The sequence below is a fragment of the Mastomys coucha genome, unplaced genomic scaffold, assembly GCF_008632895.1.
Source record: "Mastomys coucha isolate ucsf_1 unplaced genomic scaffold, UCSF_Mcou_1 pScaffold5, whole genome shotgun sequence".
Classification (NCBI taxonomy): domain Eukaryota; kingdom Metazoa; phylum Chordata; class Mammalia; order Rodentia; family Muridae; genus Mastomys; species Mastomys coucha.
This window is the reverse complement of record NW_022196911.1, coordinates 78,979,494-78,990,733: the sequence shown is the minus strand read 5'-3', so window position 1 is coordinate 78,990,733 and position 11,240 is coordinate 78,979,494. Positions and strand designations below refer to the sequence as shown.

The 11,240-nt window shown below is 41.7% G+C and overlaps 1 protein-coding gene across 1 annotated transcript in view; it reads left to right on the top strand.

The window, feature by feature from the left end:
- Nucleotides 1-705: 705 nt before the first annotated feature.
- Slfn14 (schlafen family member 14) overlaps nt 706-11,240 on the top strand; it is a 13,141-nt gene continuing 2,606 nt past the window's right edge. Inside the window, exons 1-4 of the mRNA XM_031353347.1 lie at nt 706-980; nt 3,156-4,217; nt 5,393-5,524; nt 8,437-9,151. Of these exons, the coding sequence (XP_031209207.1) occupies nt 3,191-4,217; nt 5,393-5,524; nt 8,437-9,151 (1,874 nt within the window). The 5' untranslated portion in view covers nt 706-980; nt 3,156-3,190. The remainder of the gene's footprint in view (nt 981-3,155; nt 4,218-5,392; nt 5,525-8,436; nt 9,152-11,240) is intronic.

Here is an 11,240-nt window from a genome sequence, read left to right as displayed (position 1 = left end):
GTGAGTTCCAGGACAGCCAGGGCTACACAGAGAAACCCTGTCTCGAAAAACCAAAAACCAAAAACAAAAAAACAAAACAAAAAAACAACATTATGTAATTTGCAGCAAAGTGGATACAATTGGAGATAATCCTATTAAGCAAATTAAGCCAGTCTTGGAGAAATATTGTATGTTTTCTCTCATTCCTAGTACATATATAGGTTATATATAGATATATAAAATCAGTTATGCATATATATGATATGAAAGTAGAAATAAAGCTTTTGGGAAGGTAGAGGGGCAAAAAAAAGAGGTTAGGGAGAAGGAGCAAATGTGTTCAACATAGATATGTGCATAAAAACTTTAAAAATAAATATTTTTAAATAGGAAAAGATAAAAGTAATACACAACAAGAACCATTAATGAAATAAGCTAACATTGCTCACAATGAGCATTACAGAACAGCCTAATTTAAAATGAGTACAGCTTGACCTTTCATTCCAGCACTCTGGAAACAAGGGCAAGGGAAATATCTGAGAGTCTGAGGCCAGCCTGGTCTACACAGACAGTTCTGGGCCATCCATGGCTGTATAGTGAGACTGTTTCAAAAAATTAAAATAAAGTGAGTGTAGAGCTTTGCAAACAAATTTAGCCAACAAAGAGATGCTTGTGTTCTGTGTGGAAGGGATTCTCATTCCTTTTAGAAGATGGAAACTGAACTCTGGCTGCTCACTTGAGACCCCCCAACCCCGTTTCCTTACTCCAAGGACCTGATTCATTCCCTGAGGCCTTAGTTTGCTAATCAACCATGACATAGACTCTTCTTGAGTCCTTATCAGTCTTCCTCAGTGGGTCAATGTTATGAAGACTCAGGGAGTCTGGCAGAGGTCCCGTTCCTCCCAGGCAGATATCACAGGGCAGCAGGGCTCTCAACAGAAGACAAACATTCTACCCAGAGCCAGATGAGGAGCTGAAGCACTCGGAGGAAACAAGAACACCAGGTAAAGAATTGTTTTTCTAAATTTCATCACTATTTTGGGTACTGTTCAAGTTGGAGAGTATGAGGGCTGGGTGTATATAACAGTAAGGAGAACTTTGTTAAGGAAGACGAGTGAGGCCTTCCCAGACTTGTGGAAAGGATGCTGGACCTCGAACCTCAGAATACTGAGGTCTCAGAGCAGCTATGAGCATCCCAGTAACATCCATGAGACTTGGGAGCCATGAGACCATACACTGTGCTTGCCCAAAATCACTTAGATTTGTGGTATAGATCCCACCAAAGAAAGTCACCAGGAAGGCAAACAGAAAAGAGGAAGCCATTTCTAACAGAGCTCCAGATCATGGAATGGAATTGCTTTGGAAGATCACTAGTCACTGGAGCCAAGAGACTGGGTGGGAAGTTTTTGGGACTTGAGAATATTGCAAAGAGACTTAAGAGCCAGCAAGATACTTGCATTAAGAAGGTCTCTAAAATCCCTTCTAAGTCAGGCGTTGGTGGCACACCACCAGCACTTGGGAGGCAGAGACAGGTGGAATTCTTTGATTTCAAGTTGAACCTGCTCTATAAAGCTAGTTCCAGGACAGCCAGGGCTACACAGAAAAACCCTGTAAAACAATGATGAAAAACCATGAATGAGAGAGGAGGCGGGGACAGGTAACATAGGGAGCTTTCCCTAAGGAGCCATCTAACAGCACATGTATGTGTATCCACAGAAGAGGCTGCCAAACTAAGAATTAGTCCCCCAGGTGATTCTAGCATACTTGAGGGAAGGCTACTGAACAGGAAGCTGGTGACAGGTCAAGGTGCAGGTCCGGCTGCAAGCAGCTTTCTTCTCTGACTGTAAACAAGCTCTGTAGGGCTTCTGTGTACAGACAGCATATGGGTACTCTTCCCCAAAGAAAGACCGTTGGCTTCAATTAATAAGCAGATGTTCTGTTTTGCAGTTAATTAACAGTTCAAGGAAATCCATTTGAAATATTTTCTTCAGAGCTCTAATCTCAACTTAGATGGCTGTTCTCTGGTCTTAAAACAAAAGGTTGTTGGTCACAATTTAGCGAATAGGCCCCAAAGGCTTAAGTTCCTTTCCACATCTTAGAGCCTCTATAGTACCAGGCAAGACTAGAATAGAAGGCGAATTTCTGCCTCATATCACCTGTCTGTGACAAATTCACATAGTCTGTGAATGTAGGTGTGAGAAGAGCTAAAGCAATGTCTGCATTTGATTATCAATCGCTTTCTTTTAAGAGTAGAATACGGTCTTTAAAACTGTATAAAATAGCACACAAAATGCCAAATTTTATGAGTTTACATACTTTCCATTTTGTTTGCTTATCTGAGACAGGATCTCATGTAGTCAAGGCTAGTACTGAACTTACTATAGCCAAGGATGTCTCAGAGCTGCTCTGGCCTCCAACACCCAAGTGCTGGGATTACAGATGTGTACACATATATCTGGCCTCTAAGTCTTGATCCTCTTGCCTCAGCCTCCTGAGTGCCAGGATTATAGGCTTGTGCTGCCATGCCCAGCTTGATGTTTATTTTCATAGCAAGAGCTACCACGCACAACCCCCCAATTCCACTTCCTTTCCACTGCTTCATTTCTTAGCCCTTTGAATTTTGAATAGAGTCACTGATGTCAGCTTCTAGTTCTGCACATTCTTTAACAACTCACTTAGCTCCTGTGCCAACTCACCCCACACCTCCCTTATATCTGGACTCAGGGTTGATTCTTCCCAACTTTAAGTGGAAATGGGATGGGATCTTTAGTAATTAATTTTTTCCATTATGAAAACTATTGGGTTCCCATTTTAATCCAAGGTTCGTCTTGTTAAAAGTCTGTTTGGCAAAATTGTTCAAAAACAATGCTAGCAAAGATTACTTCCAAAGCTGGGACCAATGGGAAAGGCCAGCAATCCCAGCTCCTCAGGAGTCTGAGACAGTAGGATCCATCTGAAAATAGTGAGCAAGGAGAAGGCTGAGGATGTGACTCCGTGCAAGAGCGCTTGCCCAGCATGGGGAAGGCTGGAGGGTCAGTTCCCATTGCCACCTACATATCTTTTAAAAGATTATGTCCAATGTTAAAATGTATCTCCAAAAATGTATATCCTAGAAGAAAATATTTTGTTCTCTGAACTTCTCGCTAATACCAAAACATCTCTGTCCTGGTTAATTCTAGGAGCACCTTTCTGTTATTGCTTGGGAGTGCAGAAAATGCCCTATGCTGAGATCACCGTGAATCTGGGCAAAGTGACGCTGGGAGAAAAGAACAGGAAGGACATGACCAACAGTTGTTTGAAAAGGCACGAGAACTCGAGGATCATCCAAGCTGTATGCGCACTGCTGAATTCTGGGGGAGGTGTGATCAAAGTCGAGATCGATGATAAAAGCTACAGTTACCGATGCCACGGGCTGGGGCAGGATCTGGAAACTTCCTTTCAAAAGCTCCTCCCATCAGGTTCACAGAAGCACCTGGACTACATGCAGCAGAACCACGACCTCCTGATTTTTGTGAAGTCATGGAGCCCAGATGCCTCCAGCCTTCCACTGAAGATTTGCAGCTTACGCTCCAATTTATATCAGAGAGATGTGACCTCTGCCATCAACTTGTGTGCCAGAGGTGCCCTAGAGCTTCTCAGAGAGAAAGAGTCTAGAGCCCAAAGAGGTACCCCTAGGCTACATCCTCAAGACCACACCCTCAACAGAACCATTCAGGAAGAGGAAGATATTAAGATGTGTGCCTTGGAATTTTTTAAAAAAGATAAACTCAATTATAAAGAGAAGCTCAGCTTCACAGAGTCAACACATGTTGAGTTTAAGAGGTTTACCACCAAAAAGATTGTCCCTCGGATTAAAGAGACACTGGCTCATTATGTTTCTGCATTTGCCAATACTCAGGGGGGATACATAATTATTGGGGTTGATGATAAGAGCAAAGAAGTGTTTGGATGTAAGAAAGAAAAAGTGAATCCTGACTCACTAAAAACAGAAATAAAAAACTGCATAGAAAAGTTGCCCACATACCACTTCTGTTGTGAAAAGCCCAAGGTGAATTTCACAACCAAGATTTTGAAAGTTTACCAAAAGGAGGCCCTGTATGGCTTTGTCTGTGTGGTCCAAGTAGAGCCCTTCTGTTGTGTCGTGTTTGCAGAGGACCCGGATTCCTGGATCATGGAGAACAATATTGTCACACGGCTGAAGGTCCAACAGTGGGTGGAAATGATGCTGGATATTCAGTCAGGTAAAAGGAGACGGAAAGCATTGCTGAAGTTGAGGGCAACACGGCTCTTCTTTCCTTTTAAGGGTATTCTGTCACATAGCTTAGTTTAAAAACAAAAACAAAACAAAACAAAATAAACAAAAACCCCCAAACCCCAGAAACCTGCTTTTGTTTACAAATACTCTCCCACAACTGGGTTCCTTTTTCTCATATGATTAATTCCAAACACTCTAAATCTGATCTTTTTGAAATTAAAAAAGAATGGATTTCAGTCTTTTAGGGGCAAGTTATCATATATCACTAGCCATGAGTTAGTGAGTTCCTTTTTTTTTTTTTTTTTTAACACTCTAAAACCCCATTGACAAAAATTGGCTGATTTTCCATGTCTGCATAGAATAGTTTCACTAGGAAAACAATCTTTAGAGAACACTATTTAAGTATGACGCTGAACCGTGTTTCCAGGGAAATTGTGTGCATGCCTGTGTGCATGTGTGTTTGTGTGCATATGTTTTTGTGTGTGTGACAAATCTGGACCATTTCAGTAAATCTAGGAGCAAATATTTTAAACTATCAGCCTTGAGGCTCCACAACATGGGGAATGAGGCAAAAGCAGAAACTCTGGGGGTAGGGGACCACCCCAAGGGAAGAGGGCCACTGGTAGTTTTACATCTCGTTTGGAGCCAGCCTTGGTGATGTCTAGTCAACCAATAAGACTCACAAATAAGCTCCCTGACTTGCTTGCAGGATCTGACGATCCCAATGACCTCAGTCATTACAGACTTCATGCATCATCCTTCGTCTTGTCCTACATCTGATCTATTTCCCGTTTCCCCAGCGATATCCTTCCCCTTTCAGTTCCATCGTGCCTTGAATGGAGACTACAATCACCTGTAACCATCCTTACAGCCTGGGCTGCCCTTACTTCTTACAGGTAACCTAGCATCCAACATTTAGGGTCAGAAGTAAACTCAGGGATCATCACCTCATGAGAGACAGGAGAAATGTCACTTGTCTGAAATGAATCACCCAGGAAGGTAAAATTCTTGAGACCCACAGAGCAGGTCTCCGCTTCCTTTCCTGCCATGCACAGCTGTGTGTGGTGGCTGGCACAGGACCACTCACCTGTTGCCTGTAGACGGAACAATGGCAGAGTTCTTCCACTTTTGACTTTTTCCACTTTCTGTATGCTTGTTTAGATCCTTCCGGCTTTCTCGTCACCAATGACAGTGCTCACTTGAAGTCACCAGCTTTGTCTGCACCGAGAAGGCCAGCGTATCTCACAAAAGTCCTGGAATATAAGGAGACCCTGCAGCGCCATTTCTTTCCAGGTACACACATCTCTGTTTTGTTTTTGTTTGTTTGTTTGTTTTTTGTTTTGTTTTGTTTTTTGAGACAGGGTTTCTCTGTGTAGCTCTGGATGTCCTGGAACTCACTCTGTAGACCAGGCTGGCCTTGAACTTCAGAAATCTGCCTGCCTCTGCCTCCCAAGTGCTGGGATTAAAGATGTGCTCCACCACTGCCTGGCTGACAGCCAACAAATTTCTAATTCCTCATATTTTTGGATTTCAATTGATTAGGATATGTTGGTTAAAATTAATTTTCATATTAAGATATTAAGAAAAAAGAATTCAATGAATAATGGCAGACTGAAAGCACAACATGTGTTGGTCTAATTTTTTCAAACCCTTCCCGCATTTCCAGTACCCTTAGTTTTTCAGCCCCTAACTCCCATTCCAGACGACCCATTTGTATGAGTGGCTGTAGGCAGCCACATTTTCTGATATGCAAAAGGGTTCTCAGTAATAATGGGGTAATTGCTGGGTGTCAGTTTCATAGAACTTTATAGTTTACTACTCATGATTCTCAACAGATGGTGATGCAACAACATTTGTTGAGTGTTTAGTTTGGTCTGATGGGTGCTATATGCTGAAGACACAGACTGGCAAGAAAGTCCTCAGGTCTGGGAGCTTTTAGTTAAATAAGGACAGTTCTAGCCTCTGATGTGTTTGGAACATTTACAACATTGGGCAATGAGCTAAACATCTTTTGAGAATGATCTCATAAAATTCTCATTCAAAATATATTACATACAATCTATTACCCAGATTCTTCTGTGTTGTTTTGTTGTGTTCACCTAGTGAGACAGTCTCATATAGCCCAGACTGGCCCCCAGCTCTCTCCCTGGAACTGAGTAGAACCTGGAGCTATTCCACATGCCTCCATTCTCCTCCCAAGTGTTAGAGTTATAGGCATGCACCCTCAAAATCACGAGCTTCTTAAACTGTGGGATATGACTCCACATGTAAAAGGTTTCTGGGCACAAGACGATCAAGAAAAATCAAGGTAAAACATAATGAATCTGAGGTGTTCTGACAGTACTGGTCTTGCAGCCGCACTGCATTTTTATTTCTAAGCACGTAACATGTGCACTTTGTCCTGCATATGTCACACACCACCATGCCACACAGAACCAGAAAACACCTCCTGAGATTCCTCAGCTCTGAGTACAGACTGAACATTCTGTGCCATGTTTTCATGGTACATACATACCGCTTTCTGATGCATGCAAGCACAGCAGAACTAATACTTAGTATTTTTCTTCCATTATTCCTTAGCATGTGAACTTCAGATTATCAAGCTTAGCTTCCATACCGTGTTGCATTAGATTGCCTAACTTTTAAGATTGCTATTCAAGTTGTTGGCTTAAGTTTCATAAAAAAGAACAAGAATAACCACCACCAGCACCAGCACTACCACCACCACTACAAAAAAAAAAAAAAGATATTAAGAAAAAGTAATTGTTACTTTCTGTTATTTTTGTTGTTAAAGGTGGAATTAGGTTTGTTGAAAGATTACTTTCTTGCTTCTTCTAGAGTGTAGTTTTGCTCCTTATGTTGGTATTTTCCATCTATTATTCTTTGTAGGACTGGATTTGTGGAAAGATATTATGTAAATTTCATTTTGTCATGGAATATCTTGTTTTCTCCATCTGTGGTAATTGAGAGTTTTGCTGGGTATAGTAGCCTGGGTTGGCATTTGTGTTCTCTTACAGTCTGTATGACATCTGCCCAGGATCTTCTAGCTTTCATAGTCTCTGGTGAAAAGTCTGGTGTAATTCTGATAGGCCTGCCTTTATATGTTACTTGACCTTTTTCCTTTACTGCTTTTAAAATTCTTTCTTTGTTTTGTGCATTTGGTGTTTTGACTACTATGTGACAGGAAGAATTTCTATTCTTGTCCCATCTACTTGGAGTTCTGTAGACTTCTTTTAGGTTCATGGGCATCTCTTTCATTAGGTTAGGGAAGTTTTCTTCTCTAGTTTTGTTGGAGATATTTACTGGCCCTTTAAGTTGGGAACCTTCACTTTCTTCTAAAGCTATTATCCTTAGGTTTGGTCTTCTCATTGTGTTTTTTTCCTTAGAGAATGTCAAATGTAAGATTTAGCAGACATAATGGTCCTATAATTACACACACACACACACACACACACAGAGAGAGAGAGAGAGAGAGAGAGAGAGATCTTAAATCCTCGTTCTCAATCTCTATTATAGTCCCAAATGCATTGAATTCTAACCACTTATGTCTTTTATTCTTCAAAATGTAAAATACTGACGCTCCTTGGGTTTCTATCATATGAGAACTTTGTCATGCTTACTTATTTATTTATTTATTAAATAAATAAAATTTTTAATGTGGGTTTTTTACTCACATAAGGATTACATAGAAGATCAGAGACAGCCGGGCAGTGGTGGCACATGCCTTTAATCCCAGCACTTGGGAGGCAGAGGCAGGTGGATTTCTGAGTTCGAGGCCAGCCTGTCTACAGAGTGAGTTCCAAGACAGCCAGGGCTACACAGAGAAACCCTGTCTCGAAAAACAAACAAACAAACAAAAGAATTGCTATTCTAGAAGAAGGTTCTCACTTCCCCCAAAGCATAAGCCTTGTGGAAGGCCCTTAGGAATAAAGAGCGCCTTCCCAGCAGCTGTGGACATCTGGGACCAGAAAAGGGTTCCAGGAGCCTGTTCTCTTCTGTAGACCTCTCCCTGACAACTTTCCTTAGAGCTAGAGTTGTCAGGCTAGAGAAACTGTAGTAACTGCCTCAGGAATATTCTCTTTGTAACAGGAGAAACATGGTTCTGAAGCTAGAGCCATTCTTTTCTACCAGATTACAAGAGTAGCCCTGTGCTTTTTTTTTTTTTTTTTTAAAGTTTTAGTTACTTCTATTCCTTCACTTTTCAGTGACACAGGAAAACCTACCATTTCAGCCAGAATCCCTCTGTAAGAAGCTGTTCTCAGAACATGAAGGACTAAAAGACTTACTGAAGGCACAGACACACCCTTGTTCTCACGGCATTGTGATATGTTCTAGAAGCTGGGCTGGAGATATTGGTTTAAAGAGAGAAGAGAAGGTCCTATGTGACGCGCTCCTGGTAGCGGTCGGCAGCCCTCTGGTACTCTATACAATCCTAACAGACCCCAGTTGGACTGGAAGTTCTGACTATACTCACAACACCGCCCTTCAGTTAAAGAGGCAGCTCCTAACCCTAGGAGGCTACACAGGCAAAGTATGTGTCATTCCAAGGGTGATCTACCTGACCGGCAGAGGGTCCAGACCTGATCAGTGCCCTGTGCACTACCCCCGATCCTACACGCTGTCCAGCAGTGCTGAAGTGGAGGACTTGCTCCAGAGCCTGGTGCTGGTCTCACTGGGCTCCAGATCCATGCTGAGTGACCGGTTGGGCTGTGAGTTCTTCGAGCGGTGCATAGAAGAGCAAGCCAACACACTCTCCGGACACCTCCAGGAAACCCGGGAACTGTTCATCCACTGCCTCCCGGGAACCAGGAAGACAGCTCTTGCCATAAAGATGGTGGAGAAAATTAAGGATGCGTTCCACTGCAAACTAAAAGAGATCCTCTTTGTTTGTGAAAATGACCCCCTAAGGGATTTTGTGATGTGAGAATTTTACCATCTAAACTTTTTTTTTTAAAGATAGATTTATTTATTTATTTATTTATTTATTTATTTATTTATTATATGAAAGAACACTGTAGCTATGTTCAGACACTCCAGAAGAGGATATCAGATCACTTTACGGATGGTTGTGAGCCACCATGTGGTTGCTGGGATTTGAACTCAGGACCTTCAGAAGAGCAGTCGGTGCTCTTAACCACTGAGCCATCTCTCCAGCCCTAAACTTTTTTTTTTAAATGTCTTTCAGTCACAAAAGTAATTTTATGTTTTGAGCGTAAGGTTTTGTAGTGTGTTTTCGCTGTAGAAGTTAACAGTCTCCAGTTAACCACACATGTGGTTGAGGTCTAGGTAGTTTATCATGTTCAGTCCCAAACATGCCACGGACACTTGACATGTTTGTTATTTTGAGATAGTCTTTCTCCTCAGCTCAGGATGGCCTTAAACTCAATCCCCCTGCCTCAGCTTCCAGGGTATCAGGATTCCAGGCCCAGCTGCAACTCTATATAGAAGTAGAAACATTTTCCCACCGTCTGTGGCCTTAGACCTAAAGAAAGTAAAAATGAACTTGCCTTACTTTAAGTAACTTTTTGCTGGATAATTAGTGTTTTGGTTGTACAGTTAGTCACTATATCTAGCTGGAATTTTGAATTTAAATACAGTTTGACTCAGTTCATAAAATATCACTGGATATAAAAAAAAAAATCCAGCGAAAAACAGTTAAGTTGTTCTGCACCAGTAATTGTAGAAAACTTATGAATGCAAGTATGACTGATATCTCCAGCTGTCAGTGTAGTAAATAAGTTGGGCCCTGTACAATTTACAAAGAGGGCAATTTCACATTTTTGTTTTGGTTATAATTATTCAAAAAAATCTTACTGAGCAGCAACATTTACATTAGATAGTGTTAAATATAATGTCAGAGGAACAAAACCAATGAAAACTTTAAAAATGAACAATGCAAATGCTGTATTGTTGGTATTATAGTAAAGGTCTGCCTCACATAGCTGGAGGTTGGTCAGCAGATTCTCTCCAGGGAAGGAGACTTGATTCCTAAGTCATTAGGGAGCCAGGTGTGAGAGAGTGCCCTCCAGCAGTTAGGAAGAAGGGGACTGAGAATTTGAGGCCAGCCTGGACTACCTGGGACCCTATATCTAAAGCAGTCAAGCAAGCACACAAAGAACAAATGGGAGAAATAAATGAGATGAGTAGGGCCCACTAGGCAAAGGGCACGGCAAGGTCAAAGACAGAGAGATGTCAGAAAACAAGGGCAACAGATCTAACTGGAGTGGAGCCAGGGTGTGGGCATACTGATGATGATGGAATGCACACAGATGCTAGATTATGTAGGAAACTATGCTAGGGACCAGGCACATTAGTAAGCTCTGTGGCTAAATTTTAAAACTATACCAGTTAAAACCCTAATTGTCAGATACCCATCAAACCCCTACTGTGAGGAAGGGATGGAGACAGCCAAAAATCAGGGCCGTTCCTCCAGAGCCACACTGACCAAGCTAGAAGAGAAAGAATATAGTTATGAGTCAAAGCACAGAGAGAAAAGCCCAGGACCTGTATCATGAAATCTGTGTGAGTATGCCTTATTAACTGGATCCAATGAGGAGCAAGCAAATTTGGAAAGCATATTTGTCTAGCACATATGCACATTACAGGGTACCACAGAAGGAAAAGACCTGAGAGAGGATGAGCCCTGTGATTTTTTTCTCCCTTTTCAGGTTTCTTTTTCTTTCTTTTCTCTTCTTTTTCCTTTTCTTTTCTTTTCTTTCTTTTTTGTTGTTGTTGTTGTTGTTGTTTTTTTGAGACAGGGTTTCTTTGTGTAGCCCTGGCTATCTTGAAACTCACTCTGTAGACCAGGCTGGCCTCAAACTCAGAAATCCAGCTGCCTCTGCCTCCCAAATGCTGGGATTAAAGGCGTGCACCACCACTGCCCGGCTGGTTTCTCTTTCTTTGTCTCTTTCTTCCTTCCTTTCTTCCTTTCTTTCTTTCTTTCTTTCTTTCTTTCTTTCTTTCCTTCTTTCCTTCTCTCTCTCTCTCTCTCTCTCTCTCTCTTTCTTTC